The following is a 25,145-nucleotide window of genomic DNA, read 5'->3' as shown; positions in this document are numbered from 1 at the left end:
TAAAGCATTAATGCTAAGGACTCTGCATTGCTATGTTCATATTTTTTTTTAAAAGAAAAAACAAAAGAAATTTCTTCCGGATAAAATGCAAACCATCTCTGCTTGCAAATTTCAAAACCATTCAGACTAAGCAGATGGTTTTAAGCATCAGAATCTGAAGATGAGGCTCAATTGGTATAGGAAAATGCAGAGATGGTAAGCAATTTAACTTGCATCGTAATACAAAAAGAAGAGCAATGTTATTATTCCAAAAGACTGTTTATGGTCTAAGGAAATTGAAGATGGAAATTTAGCGAGGAATGCTGAGAAAATCTAAAGGACCATGGCTTAGCTTTTCCAGAAGCTGTTGTTGTTGAGTTCTGCTCTTCTTGGATTGAGGCTCGGGTGAAGAGGACACGGATGATGCCACCGCCCACGAATCGTTCGAGCTGTCGGAACTAAACCACACATCCATTACGCCATTCGGGCTGCGTGGAATTGAGCTACTAAACCTACGTTTCTTTGATAGGTTCCCTTGAACTATTGTTGTTACCAGATCTGTTATCAGCTTACAGCATTCATCTACCTTCTCCTGTTCCAAAGGAAGAATCAAGATTTAAGACTAACACTTGGCAAAAGCTAGAGAATTAGAATTAGTGATGAAAGAGAATAAGTGAAGATAAAACAATACCTTATCAATTCCCAGGATGCCTAATAGCTGGTTTTCGTATTCAACTCTAAGATTAGGTTCTACGCAATCCACAACGTGCAGCATTGTAGCAGTGGCCATTACAGAAGGAAGGTAGCACATAAACCTAGAGTCTGCCGATGAATTAAATGAAATATGAGAATCGCAGAAAACAGATATACAGCAATGGGATTCATCTTATTTATTCTTCTACACAAAAGGCATTCAATTCAATTCTTATCAATAGTATCTGATAGATAAAGGAGAATGGTTCATGTTTTGGTGCTAACCTGAAATGACAGAGATTAAAGTGCGGTCACATCTCCTAAGGAATTCCCAACAGAGATGGTCCTTTAATCCAAGCCTCCTTGCAATGTAATCAAGAAATGAAAGTGGGGTAACAGGGTTCATCTTCCATTGAAGGGTGGAGAGTACCAAAATCTCCATTCTTTGGATGGTTTTGGGCTCAAACACATACCTGCTCTCCTCAACCTAAACAGATCGACAACAAAACAAGATTAATAGGCTGAATCAAATGACCAATAAATAAGAAAAAGTAAAGAAAACTCAGCTAACAAAGTAACATGGATAAATACTTGCAAGTCCAGCAAGAGAGGCACTTGGGTTTCCTCCACTTTGGCAGCGAGAGAAAGACAAGCTATAGCAGCTAGTTGAGACATCCATGGCTTCTCACTTTGGAACGGAAACGTAAGCAAGAATCTATCAAGATAGTTGACGGCAAGAACAGCGGTGAGAGCAGAGAAGGAATAGTGAGCATTGACTTTTAACATCCATTCCACAGCTTCACGGCGAGCCCCAGCTAGATTCCCATTGCTTTGAAGGCTATCATACAGTAGATTCTGCTCTTCTTTTGAAAGTAAAGAGGAAAGTTCATCGCCTTCCCAGGATAAGTCTTGGTCTAACAAAGTGGGAAAAGAGTTCGACTGATTAATCCCATGATTGTAACAACTTCCTTCTTCTTCTACTTCCACAAAGTAGCCTTCTCTGGGTTCTTCCTCCCAATTCTCTTCTAAACAATAAAGTGCATCAAAAACAAAAGAAGAGTTCAAAGCCATTGTTCACCACCAAAGAATAGCTTTTTTCCTCTCTTTTTTTTTTCTTTTCTAAAAATGTTTATGTTGGGTTCATTATAGAACAGATAAGAAGACGAAGAACGAGAGGCCAAAAGACAGAGCTTGAGGCATCTCTCTCTAATCCCTATCTGAAACACTAGAGGATTGGGAGGGAAGTGAGCAGTGTAAGCAAAAGGACGTGTTTTGTGGGTTTGCTCAGCTCAGCTGCAGCAAACAAAGGGTTAGTACTTAGAAAGCAGGAAGTAGTTGAAATTTTCTTTTATGGATTTGTTTTTTGTTTATTTAATTATTGCAAGCCTATCGGATCCAGACCTGAATCATGGCATGGGCCATGCATTACATTTACTCGACACGTGACATTCCGTAACTTGTATCTCTGGACCCCCGTCCAACCGATCCCTTCTCCTTCCGATGCCAATTTGGACTTTACAATTTTTCTTTTTTTCATTACCAAGGGATTTATATTTGAAATTTGCCTTTTTGGCATTTATATTTGGGGAGAAAGAAAAAAGGGTGAAGGTTGGAATTGGCATTTTGTACACAAAACCCAATACATGAAAGTAACCTGTGATTGCAGTGCCCCAAACCCAAAGACACAAAGCAAAACTACTGGTGAGGGGTTTGGGGCGGGGCAACTCTAATATCTAATATCTATAATAATAGCACCGGATATATTTTGAACCCGCAAGCCTGTCAATGTATTCATAACATGATTTGGGAAAATTAAGAATCTCCACTGATTCATAAAAAATACTGCAAGTAAAATCTTGATGCATGCACGATGATGAGCTGGATGTGTTTTGGAACTCTCATTGGTTGGACCTGGATACAACTTTAGAACATCAATATTAATTAAACAATCTTTTACTACTTAATCTTCTTCCTTTACTTCTCTGGTTCTGGGAAAGATGTATAGAGGAATATCATTTATGGTTGCACTGTCATACTGTTTTGTTCCGTAGAACAAAATATTTTTAAAAAAAATCAACAATTGGAGGATTAAAAGTTCCTTCAGGAATAAAAAATTAAGTCCCCTAGTTGAAGGTTGAATGAAGGGTTGTTTTCTAATTCCAAACATGAAAATGAATATATAAATAAATCATTGTCTTATCATTAACCATACAGCACAGTTTTATTCTTGAAATAAATTGGGGTATCTCTAAAGTAGGTTCTAGCTGTTTTACACATTACTACAAGTTTTTCTAGGTAGGGGTGTAAGAGCTTTTATTTTGTACCCTGTTTTTTACCCAATTAATATATCTCCAAGTAGGGTGTTCCTTTTGGGCTGATTAATGCGGCCTCCATTGTAAAGTGAAAGTTACTATGCAGAGTATATATATATACATACATACATGGTTGGCGAAAATCCACAAAAAAAAATAAAGTTTGAAATTAAAAGCACAGAACAGTTCCCCATGCAATTTACTGCTCTCCAGCACGACAACTCAATTCCTTTTTACCTTTTTTGTTTTTTGTTTTGGGGGTACCAACAGTGGGTTAATTCTAGAATAATGAAGAGACCCTGTTTGCGTTTTGTTTTTGTCTTCAACTTCAAGATTCTTTTTTTAAAGAAAAACTTCATGCCTTTCAGCCATGCAAAATGGAAGGTGCGGTAAATGAAATGAAAATGGCTAATCGCAAAAAATGTATCGCACTGTGGGGGTATAGGTGAGGACGCGTGTAGGATGTTGGGGCTTGATGCGTTGCTTTCTTTGCTTCGCTTTTACTCCTACTACACCCTCACTTTCCTTCTTTACGGGCTCGATCCCCTATAAATGAAGCTATTGAGAGGACAGCAAGCAAAAAAGAAAAATCGATGTGTGTTTAGTGCAAGCAGGAGAGAGAGAGAGGCTATGATAATTTTTTGGTAAATTCTTATACCATTCTACGAAAATCAATGGAGGATGTGAACGGAAATGGTAGATAGCAGTGGTGGGTGTCTTTGGTCTCCACCTCATAAATTGATATTACCTATAATGCTGAAACCATCATACAGAGGCAATGCCATGATTTAACATCAAAATAATATATATGTTCATAACTAAATGCGATTATCAGTTTAATTTGTTTAAATATGTGAGTCGATGTTATGCTTCTTCACTAATCAGACTTAGTTACACCTTTATATGAGAATACTAAAGTTCAATAAATTTTATGTCGATCTTAACCTACTTTAATGTAGCTTTAATATTTAATTTGGTACATAAAGTCTAATTGAGTTTTATTTCGATGTTTAATTTTATATTTTTTTTTCGTCTCAATTAAGTATAAATATTTTTTTTATCAGAGCATATGTGTCAAATTAAACATTGAACCCAAACTCAAATACCAAATACTATATTAAAAATTTAAAAATCTATAAATTGACCATGAAATTTTCATAAAAAATGATAAGATATCCAAAAATAACTTAAAAGATTCACTAAAATTCAAAGTAAGCAAAGTATAATCACAAATAATACATATTTAAATAATTATAATCAGAATTAAGTTATTACAACATACAAATAGACTGAATGTAACACCCCAAACCCTTATCCGTCACGGGAACAGGGTTATAGAGCATTACCAAACTTTATGAATTAAATACGCTTGTTTCACAACCTTTGTTACACGTATTAAGAATCAATCATATAACACTCATATTGTCCTTTAAATAGACCCTCGAGAGCCAATATTCACCTTAGAAGTAAATCGGGACTAAACCAGGTACTCAGGAAATTTTTCCCAAAATCTCAAAAAATTTCTTAGAAGCAAGGGACACACGCCCGTGTGACCGGCCGTGTGACACGCTGATGTCTTAGGCCGTGTGGGCATTCGATATGAGGCACACGGCCGTGTCCCAGTTCGTGTCATTACCTGTGTAACTCTTTGACTTGGGTCACACGGCCAAACACACGCCCATGTGCTAGGCCATGTGTAAGGTGCAAGGGTTACATGGCCAAGTCACACGCCAGTGTGCTAGGCCGTGTGTAAAAACCTGGGCATTTTGTTTGAAATTTTAAGGTATAGGGGACACACAGCCAAGTCACATGCCCATGTGTTAGGCCGTGTGTCACACACGGCTAAGACACACTCCTGCGTCTCTGCCCGTGTGGACGAAAATAGGTCATTTTAAGGCCACTTTTCTCACCTATTTTGACATTAACCTGCACTCAATAATCACATACACCAATATATCCCAACCAAACAGTCAATTCAAGCTAAAACGTGTTCTCCACATAACATAACATCACAAATATTTCAATTACTTATTCTTACCTATTTAACTCATTTCATTGATTTATCAAATTATACTACTAATTACATACATACAAACATTTTAGATTAACAGCCACAATTCAAACTATTGCATTGCCAAACCAATCCTATACATGCCAAATAAACCAAATTTTACATTGCAAAAACTACTAGATTAAACTGGATAGTGTAACTTGATGTGTTGATCTGATCTCCCGATTACACGTTAATCTACAAAAACATTAAACAACACGAGTAAGCTTAATGACACTTAGTAAGTTCAATAAGTTAAACATTGATCTTACCGAACTTAATATAATAAATTAAATTGTAAATAAATCATACATTTTCCCCTGTAAATTATAATATAATCAATAAACACACTTCCTTCAGATCAATATCAATAATAATCTATAAATATTTCAATTCAATCACATAAGTCTTTTACTATTTCTTTCTGAATCGAAGAATGGCTTACGGATATGAGTACATCGTTCTTTTTGTGCCATAGTCCAACTATGGTCTTACACATGCATTGCCATGTCCCTGTCATGGTCTTACATTTGTAGTGTCATAACCTAATTATGGTCTTATCATTAGAATGTCATAGCTCAGTTATGGTCTTACATATATATATTGTCATGGTCCAACCATGGTCTTATGCTCAAGGTGCCATAACTTAGTTATGATCTTTTCATTAAAATGCCATAGCCCAACTATGGCCGTACATTTAAACATTGCCATGGTCCAACCATGGTCTTATCCATCAATTCATTCTTTGCCACGGAACGATCGTACTCAATCCTGCGTTTTACTCATTTTAAACATTCAATTCAATTTTTATACTTTTACAATAATATTAGTTTCAACAACAAAATATAAATAAATATATTATGTCATTCCTAAATTAACACATAATCATGAAAGTTTAACCATATGAACTTACCTGGGTTGGATTATAAAATTGGTAATAGTTCAAAGACTACTCGGCTAATTTCCCTTCTTCTCGTTGATCTACAAGCTCTTGATCTAGAATGTAAAATTTTTCATTCATTAGCATATATTTCAATTTAAGTCCACTTCATAATTTATACCCTTCAAATTTTGCAATTATACAATTACTCCAACTTTTATAATTTATATAATTTAGTCCCTCACCAATTATCCTGTCGATTGAGCTAATTTTTCTCAATTGAAAATTTATCTAATTATTTTAGGCTATTTTACAGCCTTTTATACATAGAAATTTAATGGCAAACCCTAATTCTTTAGTTCTTCACAATTTAATCCTAAAATCAATTTCTATTGAAATCACTTGATAAAATCATCATATAACAAAATTAAAGCTTCCATTCCATGTTAATTCATCATAAACATCCAGCACTCATCCATGGTAACTTTCAAAATTACCCATAAAATCAAAAACTAATGAAAGTCTCAAAAACATAAAAATTTCAAGAGAAAAGCAATAATTAAACTTACATGAAGTAAAAATATAAAACCCAGCTTGAGAACCTATCTAATGGCTGTTTTTGGCTGAGAATTGAAGAAGAATTGCCTAGAAATCTTTAGATTTCTTTTTATTTAAGCTTAATTTCACAAAATTTACAATTTTACCCTTAAATCACCTAATTCCAAGATTTTTTTCTGCTTATGCCGCCTCAGCCATTCCTTGGGTGTCTAATCTCCCTTTTAGTCCTCCCTTATTTACCATTTATGCTATTTAATCACTTTAACAAGTTTTGCACCTTTTTCAATTTAGTCTTTTTTAATTAATTAACTATCAAAACGTTAAAATTTTCTGAAAAAACTTTAATACTAACTCAATGACACTCCGTAAATATTTATAAAATCGAGGTCTCGATATCCTGTTTTTAAAACCATTTAACTTAATAATTCTTTCTAAACTCAAATCACTATTTCATAAATCTTTCTAAAATCACATTTAAATCATAATTACGAAATAATAAAATTTTTTAACTCACTCGGATTTAGTGGTCTCGAACTACTATTTCCGACACCACTAAAAATTGGGTTGTTACACCGAACGTTAGAATAAGTTAGAACATAACATGCCCACACATGTGAGATTAAAACAAATTAGAATTGAAGAAAACTCATCAAAAACTAGAATATATTTGAACGCAAATCAAATTAAATTTAGATATAACTTAGAGAGTAGAACTTAAACTGAATAAAAGTTTAAGAAGAAATCTGTAAAAAGTAGCGTATGTCTTGAGTTGGATGAATATAAAATCTAAAAGGAATACTCTATTTATATAAGCAAGATTCAAACATAAAAGTATGAAATCCCAATAACCCACTAGAAATAATAAGTTGTAATTATTATAGATTGCTATCGGTCAATGTGTAAGTTAATAGAAACTTATCTACAAGTTTACTTGAATAAAAACTTTATTTGATTTTTCTTTGGAAAGTATAAAATGTTATGAACTAAGAGACTCAGTGTGATACATGCAACTTTAATTTAACTCAATTATGCATAAACTTTTTATTTGATTCAGCATTTCAAAAAATAATCACATCCATTTATTATGTTAAATAAATATAATTATCTATGAATAAGATATGTAAACATAAAATAGTGTTAAGATTGAATCAAATCCAGAATTCACATACACAAATGTGAGAAATCAAGCTTCATAATTCCGTGGAGCTTTGAAATTTATTTCTTTGATATTTAGTCTATTTTACATATAGTATTAATTTCCTCTGAAAAATCCTAAAAACAAAAACAGAGGGTTAAAGTAAGTAGGGAAGCCTGGTCAAAGTCGGACACGGCCGCACCAACTTGGGAATCAGAAAGTATGGCTTGAGTTGTTCTGCCATCTCACTCAAATCGTACACCACAGAAAGCAAAGACTTCCCTTTATTGGGACTCATGAAACCCAATAGCTTGCAGCCTTTAAGGCCACCACCAAACCTTCTGTGTAAGCACAAGCCAGCTAATTGGATCACAACAATATTCAGGGGCTTTTAATAGAAAGAAGATGTTCCATCATCTCTCTTCCTTGACTCGAGTGTTTAGCACATATGATTGTGCTCCCATATGTACCATGAAAACACTATAATAGGTAAGCAAGAACCCATGTGGATTTTCTCCATCCAGCGGCCATAGGGTAGCCTGTCTAAATCTAATCATCACTTTGATCCCTTAATCACGATTCAAACCATAGCTTGCACCTGCTTTTAATTGTTGATGGTAACTAGTTGTCTAAATCCCAACTTCAAATCCGAATCCTAGGAGGTGGAAATGTTCTGGTTGCAAGCAGTGACCTCCATTGCCATAAAGCTTAAGGCCAACCGCGCCAAGTGCTCCCCATCTAAAGTCGGTCATTTATCTCTACCACCAGTGAGGTGATTCAAGGTTGTTTTAACTCTCTTCTATTATGCCAAACATACTGAGCAGCGATAGTAAAAGACCCTTGTTACCATTTGATGCAATCCATCAGACATTGTGAAGATGAAAACAAATTCATCACTTTCATCAACCACCAAAGATGGGATTTATTTCACATCAGTGTAAGAAAAACTAGCAGGAACGTTAAAGCAATTTTCTTCTAACATGTACTCTACGTCTACGTCTTTAATATCAAGAATCAAGATACCGCAAAGTTCTTGGAAAGGGATTAAACCGTCTAACAAGCTCTTGAGACAAATTCCAGACGTACAATAAAGCACTTCGAAAATCCTAGTAACGTTATATAACAGCCAATACCTGAGGATCTCAAGAAACGCTTCTTACAAAATAATCATTTTCTTTGTCCTCATTTACAACGAACATGAGGCGTCAGTCAAGGATCATCTACTACATTGACAACTATAATTCAAGGCTTATATAAGTCGCTAATACAAATTCACAATGTCTCTACTCAAATGAAATCTTAAAACATCTCCAGTGACACCAAAACCGTACTCACACACCGCTATTAACATTATGTTTTCACATTTTAGCCACTACCACGCTTAAAATGTTCTCTAATAAATCTTTCTGCATGAGATGGGTATTTATCTCGAATGTACGCTCGGAGACACTTTTGGTATGAGAAATCTATCCATCCACCATCAGTTCTAACAACAAAGAGACATCTTGAGTGTCTAAATTGAGGATGTCGATCAACCTTCAAAGGAGATTAAGCACATTATTAGTTTGTTCTAGAAAGCCAACATCAATTTAAGCTAGACAATCATAGAATATATCTACACATGAAAGGCAGCACTGCCAGGTTATTTGCATCCAACCATTAGCTACTGAACAATAAAACGGTATTCACTTTCATCGGTAAGAAAAGCCACATTAGCAGGCAGATTAAAAAGGTTTAGATGAGCATTTCATTAGAAAAATAAAAGTTTGGATGAGCAAATTCCAAAACTTTAGATAAAGAATCAGGCTAACTAATATAGTGTTAAGAAATATTTTTGACAGTAGGACATACAAAATAATCAACTTCACTCTTTTAAGTTTAAAGTAGATATTCACTATGCAGGCTCTATAGTAGCCTACAAAGAAGCCTTACTATGGAAATACTGTGAAATTTACCCAGACCACATGTTTGATTATATAGCAACACGACCAAAACACTGAAAGACCCGGCAAAAGACGATGCCGTCAGAAACTCACCATTATACAATCAAATCCACATCCAATTTTATCTTCAGAATGTGGATGATGACGAAGAAGCTTCTCTACCACAGTTTCCTCGTCTGCAACAGTTAAGCGCTCCCCATCCATATACCTAACATTAGGAAATAAATAGAAGAATCATAATGACTAAGCTGACTTAAATTTAATCGTGTCGCACTGCACAGACTGATTTACTCGACTTATTAGCTGCTACTTCCAAAAAGTATCTCAAAATCATCAGTTAACTTTCTTTCTACCAGTGGTGTAAATAACAGGTTCTAAGATAAAACATAATTTTATTAGTAATTTAGAAAAAAGAAATAGTTGATCACAATTCTGGAGAATTTTTTTCCATAAGAACCTCAGAAGATGGTTAGCATAGATTACAACATATTCGTGTCTTTTAGAAACACAAGTACATTTAGAGAGTTGTTGCTTTCCAGTCTAACCACTTCTAGCAAATTGACAAGAAAACCACAGAGAGAATTCTATTATTCTTTCCCTCATAAAAACATTGGTAAATAGAGGAACTCCATGCACCCCATCTATTTTTTTTTCTTTAAAATATACATGGGCATCTAACAATTATGGAAATTCATAAATATAAAATTGGATATGATGCTTGCATATCCTACCAATACCATGTCCAATTCAGTTTTTGTCTTTTCTGTCCTCGACTATAGAGGATAACGTGGGTTATTGATGGGAGTAGCGGGGCTTGGAAGGGACATACAATATGATAACTGATAAGGTAACATCAGAGTGCTCTTTTGTTGACACTAGTAGCTCAAGGTTTCTATTAAAACAACTCTTAAATACGACCAGGAGCAGGAAGCATAATCTAATTTAAACGTATACCATCGTCAGCGGTATGTAAAAATGATTCATATAAACTGCACTTTAGGACTTCAGAAATTCAAGTTACTTTAATTACCTTTTCCTTTCTGAACCAGAAGGCAAAACTAATTCAACCGTAATTATTCCATGCAGAAATGAAATCATATTAGTGAATGGTCGAATGCATAATCCTATTATTAAAAAATTACGTAGATGGAGTCCAAAAGTAGAGATTAAAAGCAATAGGGCTAAGACCTAAGAGACTGACCTACTAGAGTGAAGAATCTCTTTAACTAGCAAAATGATAGGTTCGATGTCTCGAAGCATCTCTTCCTCCTTATCCTTCCATTTCCTGTAATCAGGATCATCCCACCTATGGTACTTCGGTGGATCCTTCACGGTCAGCACCACACTACTCTTCTCCGAAGAGGATACCTCGTCCTGGTGCCCAGTCGGCTCTGCGGCGGCGCACCAAGGACGGCACGGAGAAGAAACGATTCTGGCGGAGAGACAGTTGTACCGTTGCAGCCGAAGCCGGAGGAGCGGGATGCCTTTAAGAAGCAGAGGACCAGCCATATGCGGGAGTGAAGTGTGGTGGAGGAACTGAGGATCACTTTACTGATCACATTTTTCACCTTTTTGGAAGGGATCGAATCGAAACGCGCCGTTTTGAGGATGTCTGGGCGCGATTGGTTCCGTAGATATTAAATTTAAGGGGTCAAAACCAAAAAATAAATAAAATTATGCATAGTTTTGGGCTTAAGACCCAACAATCCACAAAATAGTTTAAAAATAAAGTGGAAAACGAAAACCTAAACTAAACCTAATCTCCTTGACTATTGGTATCTCAATTTGGTATGTGGCCTTCCTTAACTCCTCATAATGTTTTAATACATTTTCATTTTTAAGACTACTTCTGAGAAGTTGAATGGGCCTCTCTTGAAAGATCAATCGCCTCTCTTTTTCGGTTAAGCATTTCCTGATTCGATTAGCCTCCTTTTTGATATTTCTGGTACTATTTTTCGGTTAAGCATTTCCTGATTCGATTAGCCTCATTTTTTCTATTTCTAGTACTCAACCCCTATTTTCTTTCTTTTTTTTATTCTTGTGGCATCATGATTTCCTATTTGCTATCTTTATTGCTCGACCCTTATTTCTTCTTTTTTTTCTAGTGGTACCATGTCTTTCTTTGCCGCTATCAGATCTTTCTTGTTTGGTTACTTTTCGCAACCGACAAAAAAGAATTTCTTTTGTAAATTGATGTTGGTTGCCAACTGACCCAACAAACTTCATCTTGTTGTTGTCATTTGGTTTCATAAAGTATTCTTACCTCCGGCAAAAAGAATTTCTTTTTGTTGAGCGATGACGACTGCCATCGGAATTTGAACAAGAATATTTTCTCACACAGGTCTGACAATTGAACACCCCCTAGTGTCACGGGCCAAAGTGCAAAGCCCGTGACTATGGCACAAGATGCGCCCCATGGAGGTTTATCAATTAGATGGGGAACATTTATCCCACGAGAACTGGCCCGATTCAAAGAACTATTGGAGAAGCTTATCAGATTGAAGCCTGGTTGGCCCGATAATAAAGATATGGCAACTAAGAGTAATTTGGTAATTAATCTTAGAAGATTAAGTGAATCATATCTTGTAAAGATTAGATTAGATTTGATATGACATATCTTGTAAATCCTTAAAATCAAGGGATATGTAATCTCGTCCGTTGATGTAAATGTATCTTGACCGTCAGTTTTGAGGGAGCTTAACTATAAATAGAGAGCCTCCCCATCATTTGTACTCATCCATTGTAAGCTGAATTCTTAAGAGTAATAGAATTCTTTGAGCATTTACCCAAACACTTTGTGTGCATTCTTTCTTTGGCTTTCTGTTGTTCATTGGTAGCTTCTTTTGGCATAATCGCTTCTGCTATACAAATTGGTGCCTTGGAGGAGTTCTAAAAAATCCTCACTTTTGGGCGTAAAGGCTGACTCAGGCGAGTTTGGAGCAATCGGATCGCCTAAGACTGTACGGATTGCGAGACGAAAGGTCTAGCCCCGTAACAGTAGAGGGTGCCATGGATTTGCCAGCGTATTCCGCAATGCTGGGAAGTGAACCACACTAACCGTAAGAAAATACTTGACCAGACATAGATCATGGTCCGGTTGTTGCAAGCCAGAGTTCCCGTATAGCTACCATGACTTTTCTTCCCCATTCGTGATCTAGAGTCCCACTAATTCCTCTTCCATGATGAGTTTTTAGGCATCAATTTGTTGTGGATTATAAAGATTGGTGCAATCGATAACCCAAACCTTAGATCAAGGTTTTACTCCATGTGACTAAAATTTTGAAAAACAGAAAATGAAAACCCTAAATTAGGGATAATCAACATGTCAAACAGCTCCGAAAGAAAAATAAGAATTGTAAAATTCCAATCGTCAATCCGAAAAAACTGAAATAAACCTAGATCAAAATTGGGGTGCTGTACCAATCGACAAACTTTTTTATAGTAAAAACATTAAAATAAAGTGATTTTGGTTTAATGAATATTGCATTTTCGAAGGTAATGTGTGAATTTAGTATATGGTTTTTGTATTTGCATTTCAGATATTATCTTATATACTTAATTTTACTTTTGTACAGTGCTAAGACTTTAAAATATGTGTCTTAATTTTAAATTCCCTCGATGATGTTCTTTTTTAATTTTTCTTTAATTTTAATTATTTTGGTTGGATTTTTTCAAACCAATAATTAATAAATCAAATTCTTCGAAAATTTGATATATTTTTCTAAGTAATATTTTAACTATATTTTTGATACATCAATAACTTATTGGTGACTTTAACCTTAGGATTATCATTTTGTCTACTTCATATCTATCTAGCATTTTGATTTAAAAAATTATTGCTACCGATCAAACAATGTTACATGAAAAAAAATTAAAATCTAAAAATAACCAATTCAAAAAAAAAACATAAAAATGCAATCCTTTTCTTAAAATATTAAAAATTATAAAAAAAATACATAAAAATAATTGTAATTTTTTACATAAAAATTTATCAAAGTAGAAACTTTTTATGTCACCCCAATCCACGAAATAGACAACAAAGCCTAAAGAGCAAATTGCCCAAAAGATCCAAACTCAATAATTACTTATTGTAAAACTGCACTTAACGCTTTAAGATAAGTATTACAAACTGATAAAATAAATGACAAAATAACAATTGCATAATTTTTAGACACAACCATGCTAAACAAAGTCACTTTAACCAACAAACGCAGAGTCTTGCAAAGGTGATCTTGACACTTTTATATAAAAAAAACAACTCATAATTAGCAAAAAAAAAAAACAATTAAGAGAATGAACAAATATAAAAAATACAAAATGATTAACAAGACTCATCTTTACTATTATTATGTTTTTAGAACTCTAAAAAGCTCTTACCCCAAAAGATTCATAAGTATTCCTGATTGATTTTCGTGTGTTTGTAAATTACTCTAAACCTACCTACAATCCATCTTTATCCATGCCTACTTACATCTTAAAAATAAAGGTGTAAACACCTTGCAGGCCTGGACTTCCACGCTCTGCCCGCCAAGAGTTGAAACTGTTCAGTCCCTCGATGGCTCAATACTACGACGAAGCATCATATCCTCCCAATTGTTTGGCCTCTAACAATAACCTCGATGGGGTTCTGCTACCGTTGGGTGTGGGTTCTCCATGTTCTACTTCAGCGTTAGCTAATGGGATGTTTTCGCTTGCTCCCCAACATGTTAGCGTGGAAAAAAACTTGCGAAAACAGCATTTTTATGGAACTAACTCTTTGGGTTGGAGGCTTTTATCTCCTAATGGCCCATAAGATAAATGTTGAGGGCAGACTTGATATTTTAGGGTGCTTCAAAAGAAAATTTTGTAATTTCAGCTGTTAGGAAACGTTTTTATATTAGTCATTTAAGCATTAAATCTATAACAGCCCGATTTTCAGTGATGTCAGAAACTGTGGTTCGAGACCACCAAATTCGGCGAGTGATAGCACTTTAGAATAACGTATTCTTTTTCATTATTTATTAGGGATAAGATATTTTTGGTGCTTTCAACAACTGCATCAGCGAGTAAGTTCGTAAATTTTATTATTTAATATTTACAAGTCAAATATGATTTAAAAAGATTTTTCAAATTAGTAATTTATATTTTATAATGATTTATTAGGTTTGAGGGGTAAAATCCAATGTCAAGTGGTTTTATAAAATGAGGTATCGAGATCTCGTTTTTATAAATCGAGCCGTAAATATTTTTATAAGTATTTACGGAGTGTCAATAAGGTGGTAGTAAAATTTTGTTGAAAATTTTTAACGTTTTAATAGTTAATTATTTAAAAAGGATTAAATTGAAAATAATACAAAATTTGCTAATTATAATAATTGAGTGATTAAATGGCATGATTAATAAATAAAGAAGGATTAGGTGGTAAATATACCTAAAATAATATAGTTGGATGGCAACTTGAATGGAAATGATAAAATAATATAAAACCAATGGCAATTTTGTAATTAAATGGAAATTAACATAAATAAAAGTGAAAGTAAAACATTTTTATTTCATTTCTTCTCCAACATTCCAGCGAACACCATAGCCATGGGGGAGGTTTCTGTTTTTGGCTTTATTCCTTTACATGTAAGTTAAATTTAGCTATGTTTTCAATAATTTTTATGTTTTTGAGATTGTGACAATTAAATCCAATCAAACCTTACCTTTTTTTTTATTTTGTTAAAGATTTTGGATGTTACCATTGATGAATATATATGATTCTTGATGTTAAATGATGAATTTGAGATATTAGTTGTTAATTAAAAGTATTTTATTAAGTGATTTTTGATGAATTTCCCAATTAAGGATTAAATTGTTGAAATAGTAAAAATACAATGGTTTATTGTGAAATTATTGCAAAATTGGGCTGTATTGAATGCCATGAATATTCTTCTAGCATGGGTTTGAATTAAAAATGGTTAATTTGCATGATTTGGGCTTAGGGACTAAATTGAATAAAAGTAAAATTTTAGGGGCAATTTAGTAAAAATATAAAAAACGACTAAATTACAGGAAATAACTTTTTTTATTGTATAAATTAATAAATTGAATGAAATTATTAATCTAGATCAAGATCGGGTGAAAATTCGAGGAAAATAGAAAAATACCAAAATGCCCATGTATATTGGTATTGCTACAATTTAGCTAGGTAAGTTCGTATGAACCATACTCTGTATAATTTTGATTAAAGTGAATGTTATTTGGTGATGGATATTATATATATGTGTGTGTTATATTGTTGGAATTGAATTATTATTGGAAATATATTATCGAATTTAATACTCAGTTTGGATTGAATGCGGGATTGAGTACAATCATTCTGTGCCAAAGGATAAATTGACGGATAAGACCATAACTAGGTTATGACACTATGAACGTAAGACCATGATTGAACCATGACGGTGTTTATATGTAAGACCATAGCTGGGCTATGGCATTCTGATGGTAAGACCATAAATGGGTTATGACACTATGAACGTAAGACCATGGTTAGACCATGGCAATGTTTATATATAAGACCATAGATGGGCTATGGCATTCTGATGATAACACCATAACTGAATTATGGCACTGTAACACCCATTACCCGAGACCATTTCCGGAGTCGAGCACGAGGCATTACTTAGCTTATCTTACCAATTCGGAGCATAAAAACTAAGTTTAAAAATTTATTTCATTATTCGCAGCAAATCTGTCCAATCGCGCAGCAGTTACTAAATTAATTTTAACTTGAGCTACAGAACTCGAAATTTAATTCCGTAAATTTTCCCTGAAACTAGACTCATATATCTACTCACCATAAAATTTTTAGAATTTTTGGTTCAGCAAATTAGTACAGTTTATTAGTTAAAGTCTCCCCTGTTTCACCACCTGACTGCCCTGACCTCTAGTCACTAAAAATAAGTTTTCTCACTGTAGGATTTTCATATGAAGTTCTTACTTGTTTCTACAGAAAATAGACTCATTAAGGAATCTAAGCATGTAAATTTCAACTCATAACCATTTTTGTACAATTTGTAATTATTTTCTAAACTCAGAACAGGGGACTCCAAAAACAGTTCTGACCCTATCTTACTAAAATTCACATATCTTAAAATATAAATTTCCTTTTTCTACACCGTTATTTTTCCATGAAAATAGACTCAACAAGATTTAATTCCATATATCATTCACCCTCTAATTCATTTTATACTATCTTGGGTGATTTTTCAAATTCACGTCACTGTGCTGCCTGAATTCTGTTTCTTTGCAAAATTTTATCCTCTCATGATATCCATGCATAATTTATCACCTAATCTTTCATAACAACAAACACCTTCATCCTTAATCATTTTAATAACCATACATCATCAACTACTTACACATCACTCATTGTTCATATTATACCAAAAGTAGCTAAGTTTCTATACATGCCATACACAAAACAAAACGTCTAATTATACCGAGTTATTTCTTTGATAGTGTGATCGGCCTCCGACGTTTCCTTCGATCCCCAAGTGGCTAGATAAGTACTATAAGAAGAAGAAAATAAAGAGATTAAGCACTAGGCTTAGTAAGCTTACAAGCAAATAAATCACAACATTCAACATAATGGATAATTATGCATAATATCATCTAACATCATAAATTTCTTTACTTCTCAATTTCTATCTTCTTCTTTATTCCCTTACCTTTTTTCTTACCTGACCTTTCCGTTTTCATAAATATAATCTACTTTTCCTTTGCTGTTAATTCACTGTAATTTAACTCGTATTCTGACCCGTTGAACCACTCGGAATACTAAGGATACTAGGGTCGTTCCTGTCTATCAATATCCTGCCAATGCCATGTCTTTGACATGGACTTACATGAATTATTCCTGTCTCCAATGCCATATATAATATGGACTTACATGGCTCAATCCTGTCTCCAAAGCCATATTTCTAATATGGACTTACATGGCTCATTTCTGTTCTGTCCTGTCAACTCTAATATCCTAACATTCCTAGGGTTCAACCGGGGCTTTCTAACACTTTTCCTCTGTCACTCCACCTTAAATTCGACTTTACATATTTTCATAACATAAGTATATAAATGCTGGAAATTGACAATAATAATGTAAAATAAAAGAATATTGCATTTATTTACTGTAAACTTACCTTGATACAAAATGTGACTAAACTTTACAATTTAGTCCTTTACTTTTTCTTTTCCCCGATCTACTCCCGAATTTCGTTCTTCTTGATCTATAATAGCAAATTTAACTTATTTAATATTCAAATTTATTAAAATAGCCCTCGACTCTAACTTTTTGAAAATTACAATTTTGCCCCAAGGCTCGGAAATTAAACTTCATCTCTTATTCTTATGTTTTATAACATTCTGAACATTTTTTTCCTTCTATGGCAACATCAAATTCTAATTTAATCTCTTATCAATACTAATTTTATTTTTGCATTCTAACTCTATATTCTCTCTTAATTCTTACTATAAACTCAGTTTAATTCTTCAATTTCCCCATAAATCCCTAATTTCGGGATTCTTTCAATTTAATCCCTATCAATTCAAAACTTATATTTTATTTTACAAATCAATCTTTTACTAACTTCTAACTTAAAATTCAATCATTTTAACCTCTAGTTCATCAATTAATTCAACATAACTCATGTCTAACAATCTACTAACTTTCAAAATATCAACATAAATCAAGTAGTATTTATCTCTAGGATTCCAAAAACTCAAAAATTATAAGAAAAAGACTTAATTTGACTTACCAATTGAGCTTGGAACCTTAAAACCTTAAATTTCCCTTTTTCTTTTTCTTTCTTTCTTTCTTTCTTTCCTTCCTTCTCTGCCCGTTTTGCTCTCTGTTTATTTCTCTGTTTCGTCTCTTCTATTCTGTTTCTTTTCTTTCTTTTTTTCTATTCTTTCTTTTGTTTTATGTATATATATAATATAATATAATATATTAATGATAATATAATATAAAAACATAATCATTACTATAATATAATATTTTTTTAACACATAAAAATCTCAGATTTTTATACTTATGCCGCCTCAACTTTGGAAAAAGGCATAATTGCCTATTTGGTCCTTTTAACTTTTCTTTAATCTATAATTAAACTTTTATCCCTATTGCAATTTAATCCTTTTTCATAATTAACTATCGAAACATTAAAATTTCTTAACGAAACTTTAATATTATCCTATTGACACTCCGTAAATATTTATAAAAATATTTACGGCTCAGTTTATAATATCGAGGTCTCGATACCTCGTTTTCGACCCAATTTACCTAATAATTTCTTTTAAATCACAAAATTCACTAATTCAAAAATATTTCTAACTTCTTCATCGAATTTAGTGATCTCAAATCACTGTTCTGACACTACTGAAAATTGGGCTGTTACAGGCACTACGAATGTAAAGGATTAATTGACGGCAAATTACCCAAGTAAACTAAGGTTCAGAATTTGTTGCAGACTTTCGTGTTTACTATCTATTTAGATCCCATGAGCTTCTGTTCAGCCTTCGGGCTTTTGAAAACGATGTACTCATATCCGTAAGTCGTTATTCGAAAGGTAAAATATTGAGAGTTGTCTTGAATGATTTATATATGTATATGAAGAAATGGTAAGATAATGATATGTATTATGATATGTATTTATATCAATATCTTGATATGTTGGTATATGGAAATTATGTAAGTGGAGACAAGTAATAAATTCAAGTGTAACATGTTGAGATAGTAAGGTTATCGATGTTGAAATTATATGAAATATGTTTAAGTACGCTACAAGTGTTGTTGTTTGATGCTTAGGCAAATGCCAAGCTATTGGTTGAAATGGTAAGTGCTCAAATGAAAATATGCCTGTGTTCATGAAAGTGTAGTAAGTTTAAAGTTATGTAGTTTCTTATGAAAAGACTTATTATATGATTAATTCGAAAAAAGACTATGTTTAAATGCATATGGAATGAGTGTAGAAAGTAAATAAATGCAAGTGAAAATAAAGAAATTCGGAAGAGTATAAAGTTGTTTAAAATCCTATTATGTTAGGGATAATATGTACAAATGATGATGTGGATTTATTTACCTTGTGAGTTGATGAATATAGCCACATGAGTATTGTGGTATCAATATTAAATTATTATTGATATTTATAAATTTCATATTTGAAATGAATGGACCTGATTAAAGCTTATACGAGCTTACTAAGCATTTATTGCTTACGTATTTGTTTTTCTTTACTTTTAGATTATTGGAAGCTCGATTGGGTTAGAAGCTTGTCGGAGATATATCACACTATCCATTGGTTCTATCAGTAATTTTGGATGATTTGATTCTGGTTATAATGGCATGTATAAGTTAAATTGGCCAACGATGGCTCATTAATGTTTTGATTTTGATTGGTTTCAAATATGAATGCTAGATGAAATGAAATATTTGATAATTAATTTGTAAACTTTGGTAGTGCTCCGTAACCTTGTTCCGGCGACGAATTCGGGTTAGGGGCGTTACAATAATTTGAACTATTGTGGTATTGAACTGAAATATTGAAATTGGTGATTGATATGGATTTTATTAGAATTGAATTGAAAAAGTGGAAATTGATATGTGATACTGATGTTGGGAGTGAATTTGCTTATCGAAATTGAATGAAATGTGAAATTGAATCAAATGAAAAATATGAGATATTGTGATTGAAATGGCATTAATTGAAATTGAATTGAGAACTATATATATTGAATACACTATTAACTAGTCAGGCTGAGTCGGATATAGTTGGCATGCCATAGGATTTGGAAGAGTACGAGATTTATCGACTTTGCCGATCAAACACTTTATGTGTCATATTTCAGGCACTTTATGTGTCGTATTTCAGGCACTTCGTGTGTCGTTTCAGGCACTTATGTATCGTATACTAATCAGATACTATGTACCGTTTTAGGCACAATGTGCCGTACTGGTGTGTTTGGTTGGATTCGTGTATCTGCCAAAGTCCGAGTCATGTTAATAGAGGAAAAATAAAAGAATTGAAGTAAGAAATGATATTGAATTATGAAGTATGTGAATATTTGAAGGTATATTAATTGGAAATTAAAAGCAATTTGAATTGAACTAAATTGATTTGAAATGAGATATTGAATTGAGATGTGAAAATGAAATATATGAAATAATGATTTTATGAAATGGTTATTGATGAAATGCATGAAATGGATATTGATATAGTAAGAAGATATATAAGTTAAAATGAAGAGAAGCTATTTAAAATACATATTATTAAAATAAAATTAAAGTTTAAATGCATGAATGATTTATTAAAGGTAAAATAGTGGTAAGATTTAACGTGTATATATATTGTTTTTACCTTAAGTATTTGAATTGTAGTAATACCACTAGGTATATACTTAGCGTAGGGTTTGTTTCCGTGCGCAGATTAGATACATAAATTTTTTTGAAGAGTTGAATTTGAGATTGCAAGCTTTCATCTCATCACATCTTCAAGCAACAACAGGGTATGTTTTCAAATTTTGAATAGAATGACATATACTTAGGAAAAATATTAAGTATGTTCCAAGTGTCTGTTTTTATATTCAAATATATTAGTAATTAGCCAAGAATTAATTTGGCACCAAATGTAATATTCCTATATTAGGTTCATTGAGTCAAACATGGTATAGGGGTGTTACACACTGCATACACTACATCATGTTTAAATTATTATTTTGGCCACTCAACTTTTAGGTCACTTTCATTTTGGTCATCGAAAAAATATATATTTTTATGTCTTGATCTAGGTAAAAAAGAAATTAAAGATTAAAGTAAAAAAAGGTAGAAACTGAAATAATGCATTGAAAATGTTGTCGTATTGTATCTGTTTATTCCATTACTGAAAGTTCTAATTTTTTTTAATAGTGAAAATTTAAATTTCAAAATATCAAAATATCAAAATCAATTAAATAAATTGTTGAAATTTTTTATCCCTTTGTTGTGTTAGTCGATTTGTTACTATAATATTGAAATTAATTAATTTAAACTCCTTCTAAAATTTAAAATTTTATTTTATGTTTCCAAATTAAAGCCAGATCAAATAACCCTCTTTAATAATTGTATACGAAACTCAAAATTTTTTTAATTATATGATATTGAATTTTCTATGCTAAGCTAAAAGCAAAGAAAAATTATTGACCTAAAAAAAGAACAAGTAATTAATTTAATTAATTGTAAGTATAATTTCTTAACTTTCAACTTAGTATGGAAGGTTCAAGATTATATAATCAATTATTTGACGTTGATTTCGTTAAAGATAATTTGAAAACATAATATAAAATTAAAATTAGGAGATTAAATTAATTAAATTCAATATTATAGTAACAAATCAATTGACATTATCAAGGAATAATAATTCAACAATATAATTTATTTAATTGATTTTGATGTATTGATATTTAAAATTTCAATATTGGAAAAAAGATAAACAAGTACAAAATGACAAGTTTTCAATACATTATTCTTTTGAAGCCAAATTAACACTTAAAAAATTGGTGACCAAAATGAAGGCAATCTAGAGGTTAAGTGACCAAAATAAGAGTGTAGACATAATTTGAGGTGTATAGTCAACTATTGTTAAGGTTAGAATAACCAAACTGAAAAAAACATAAAAATAGAGTGTCTGAGTTGCAAAATATTAATAGATGAAAAGATTTAATTGCATTTTGAACTTTGGGCAAGGCCTCGAAAATTGGGACTTGGAAATTTGAATTTGAAAATCAAATAATTGATTAGTTTTGGAAACAAGATGTATTTAGGATTAAAATTAAACAAAAATAAATGAATGGTTGCGCAATCATCCTATAATGAATTATTGATACTAAAATGTGAACAAAATCAAGTACACGTGAAGAAGATTAATAGAAGCTTTTGAAGATTCGCGAAATCTTTACGAAACTCGTGTATTAAAAAGAGGAGCATGGTGGTTCAAAGGAAAACACAACTTGGGTGTTTTAGATTATTATTTTCTCTTCACTAAGATTTGTACCACTAATCAATTGTTTTTAGAGTAAGGAAGCATCACCCGTGCCCAACCTCACCCTTACAACTTGTTTTCTACCGTTGATCATCTTTTGATTTTCTTTGACCCCAAAGTCAGGGGTGGGGCTCAAGAAAAGTATTTCTTATGCGGATGGGAAAGGCGTATAGAAACTTAAGAGTGGAGGGTAGGAATAGGATAGGGAAGGGCTATTTGGTTCAAAAAGAAAGACAAGGCCAGCCAAAGCTCACACAAAAAGCCAAACGAAATCCCATTTTGAAGTCCGTTGGTCTGGTCGTTTCCAAGGAGAACAAAACAGATGCAGAGCCTGAAACATGGTCCTTGGTTCTCTACGGTTTCTCCCAGGATACTAACCCTCCGCCTGTCTCTTAATCTTTTGCTTCTTTAGGGTTTACTTATTTGTTGTTGTTGTTGATGGGCCAATCAGTTTCGACGGCCAAACTCACGAGCCGTCGGGATTGTAACCGTAGCCAACGTTCAAAATCGAAATCAACGGCTCTGATCGGTCAGATGCAGGCTGAGGAAGCGGAAGAGGTTGAACGAAATAGCATTGATGGGTTATCGGATATCATCTCGGTTCTACCCGACGAGTGTTTGGCTTGCATTTTCCAGTCTCTTACTCCTGGTGACCGGAAACGGTGTTCTCTTGTTTGCCGGCGGTGGTTGAGGATTGAAGGACAGAGCCGTCACCGACTCTCCCTCAACGCCCAATCAGATCTGCACCCTCACATTCCTTCCATCTTCTCTCGCTTCGATGCTGTCACGAAACTGGCCCTGAAATGCGACCGTAGATCTGTTAGCATTGGCGACGAAGCGCTTGCTCAAATCTCGGAGCACTGCAGGAACTTGACTCGTCTTAAGCTCCGAGCATGTCGTGACTTAACTGATGCAGGGATGTTGGCGTTCGCTAAAAACTGCAAGTGTCTAAAGAAACTCTCGTGTGGATCTTGCACTTTCGGAGCTAAAGGCATGAACGCCGTGCTCGACTACTGTCCAGCTCTCGAGGAACTCTCCGTGAAACGACTTCGTGGCATCACCGACGGAGCTGCAGCTGAGCCGATAGGACCAGGGGTGGCGGCGGCGGCATCGTTGAAATCAATTTGCTTAAAAGAGCTTTACAATGGACAGTGCTTTGGTCCGCTTATTGTTGGTGCTAAGAATCTGAGATCCTTAAAACTTTTTAGGTGCTCTGGTGATTGGGATAAGCTTTTTCCTCTTATAGTGGATCGGGTCACAGGTATAGTAGAAATTCACATGGAACGTATCCAAGTAAGCGACATAGGTCTCACGGCAATTTCCAATTGTTTAAACCTAGAAATTCTTCACCTCGTTAAGACTCCAGAGTGCACGAACGTCGGACTTGGATCTGTTGCTGAGAAATGTAGATTGTTGAGGAAGCTTCACATTGATGGATGGAAGGCCAATCGAATAGGTGACCAAGGATTAATTGCTGTCGCGAAATCTTGCCTTAATTTACAAGAATTAGTTCTTATTGGTGTTAATCCGACGAAAATAAGTTTGGAAATGTTAGCTTCGAATTGTCAGAATCTAGAACGGTTAGCTTTATGCGGTAGTGATACAGTTGGTGATGCAGAGATATCTTGTATTGCTTTGAAATGCATAGCTTTAAAGAAGCTTTGTATTAAGAGTTGCCCTGTATCAGACCATGGAATGGAAGCCCTAGCTAGTGGTTGCCCGAATTTGGTTAAAGTGAAGGTGAAGAAATGTAGAGGAGTAACTTCGGAGGGGGTGGAATGGTTAAGAACGAATAGAGGATCACTCGTAATTAATTTGGATACAGGGGAACAGTTGGATGCAAGTGCCAGTGATGGTGGTGGTGCACAAGATAATGGAGTCGAATTTCCTCCAATGGTAGCCAGTCAAATTGGTGCACCTAGTATTGCTTCCAGCAGCACTGGCCGATCCACATCGCATAAGTTGTTGGGGCTTTTGAGTGGGATGAGTTTAGTGGCTTGTACTCTGAGAAGGTTTGGAAACAGTAATGGCAGTTCTCAGAGTTGATTTGGATTGGAGGAGGCGGCGTATCGAACTGTTTACATTCTTTTGCGTTTGTAGCATGGGATCCAATGTTTGAAGAAATTTAAATTCAATGATTTGTGCTGTTGATTTGAATCTTCATCTTCAGAAGTGATGTTCTTTTTTTCCTATATATTCTTTTGACGGCAGCACCCTAATACATTTGTTAGATCGGTGTATTTGTTTAGTTTCCGATTCTTTTTATGCATATTGACTTCACATATTATGTTTTTGAAAACTTTTGCAATTTCTGGTTTTGGCTGTGTATGAATTCCATATTGCAGAGATGATCAACTCGTATGTGTTGTATTGAACTTGCCAAATGAGAACATGTTAAATCAGAGGCCCACTGATTCATTGGTTGATCACCTCTCAAATATAATAAGGTGTTAACAGTATCTATTAGATGATCATTTGACTCCTGGGGAAGGGCATGCCCTGGTTGTGGCAGCTGGGTGTTTAAAAGAGAATCAACGGTTGAACTTTGTTTGAAGCCCATTTGA

General features: G+C 33.7%; 3 protein-coding genes across 3 annotated transcripts; 1 reads left to right on the top strand and 2 right to left on the bottom strand.

The window, feature by feature from the left end:
• Positions 1–220: 220 nt before the first annotated feature.
• Positions 221–2,186, bottom strand: LOC107905604 (cyclin-D3-1). The gene is made up of 4 exons (XM_016832301.2): positions 1,264–2,186; positions 958–1,159; positions 671–801; positions 221–571 (listed from the first exon to the last, which is right to left on the bottom strand). The coding sequence occupies exons 1-4, from the start codon at positions 1,741–1,743 to the stop codon at positions 290–292; spliced, it is 1,095 nt and encodes a 364-aa protein (XP_016687790.1). The 5' UTR covers positions 1,744–2,186; the 3' UTR covers positions 221–289.
• Positions 2,187–8,707: 6,521 nt separating this feature from the next.
• LOC107905603 (protein DCL homolog, chloroplastic) lies at positions 8,708–12,333 on the bottom strand. The gene is made up of 3 exons (XM_016832300.2): positions 10,752–12,333; positions 9,644–9,758; positions 8,708–9,143 (listed from the first exon to the last, which is right to left on the bottom strand). The coding sequence occupies exons 1-3, from the start codon at positions 11,057–11,059 to the stop codon at positions 8,973–8,975; spliced, it is 594 nt and encodes a 197-aa protein (XP_016687789.1). The 5' UTR covers positions 11,060–12,333; the 3' UTR covers positions 8,708–8,972.
• Positions 12,334–22,547: 10,214 nt separating this feature from the next.
• Positions 22,548–24,863, top strand: LOC107905601 (F-box protein At1g47056). The gene has a single exon (XM_016832298.2). The coding sequence runs from the start codon at positions 23,020–23,022 to the stop codon at positions 24,625–24,627; it is 1,608 nt and encodes a 535-aa protein (XP_016687787.1). The 5' UTR covers positions 22,548–23,019; the 3' UTR covers positions 24,628–24,863.
• The last annotated feature ends 282 nt before the right edge of the window (positions 24,864–25,145 follow it).

This window comes from Gossypium hirsutum, chromosome D05, assembly GCF_007990345.1.
Source record: "Gossypium hirsutum isolate 1008001.06 chromosome D05, Gossypium_hirsutum_v2.1, whole genome shotgun sequence".
Taxonomy (NCBI): domain Eukaryota; kingdom Viridiplantae; phylum Streptophyta; class Magnoliopsida; order Malvales; family Malvaceae; genus Gossypium; species Gossypium hirsutum.
Note: the sequence above shows the minus strand (reverse complement) of the source record. Positions and strands in the feature narration are given on the sequence as shown.

What these genes read in the sequence shown, in the direction of transcription:
- LOC107905604 (XM_016832301.2), bottom strand. Translation starts at nt 1,743, where the DNA reads ATGGCTTTGAACTCTTCTTTTGTTTTTGATGCACTTTATTGTTTAGAA. An exon ending in CTCTCTTGCTGGACTTGCAA is followed by an intron (nt 1,160 to 1,263) that starts GTATTTATCCAT and finishes CGATCTGTTTAG; the next exon opens with GTTGAGGAGAGCAGGTATGT. An exon ending in GCATCCTGGGAATTGATAAG is followed by an intron (nt 572 to 670) that starts GTATTGTTTTAT and finishes CCTTTGGAACAG; the next exon opens with GAGAAGGTAGATGAATGCTG.
- LOC107905603 (XM_016832300.2), bottom strand. Translation starts at nt 11,059, where the DNA reads ATGGCTGGTCCTCTGCTTCTTAAAGGCATCCCGCTCCTCCGGCTTCGG. An exon ending in GAGATTCTTCACTCTAGTAG is followed by an intron (nt 9,759 to 10,751) that starts GTCAGTCTCTTA and finishes TCCTAATGTTAG; the next exon opens with GTATATGGATGGGGAGCGCT. An exon ending in GTGGATTTGATTGTATAATG is followed by an intron (nt 9,144 to 9,643) that starts GTGAGTTTCTGA and finishes TCTCCTTTGAAG; the next exon opens with GTTGATCGACATCCTCAATT.
- LOC107905601 (XM_016832298.2), top strand. Translation starts at nt 23,020, where the DNA reads ATGGGCCAATCAGTTTCGACGGCCAAACTCACGAGCCGTCGGGATTGT.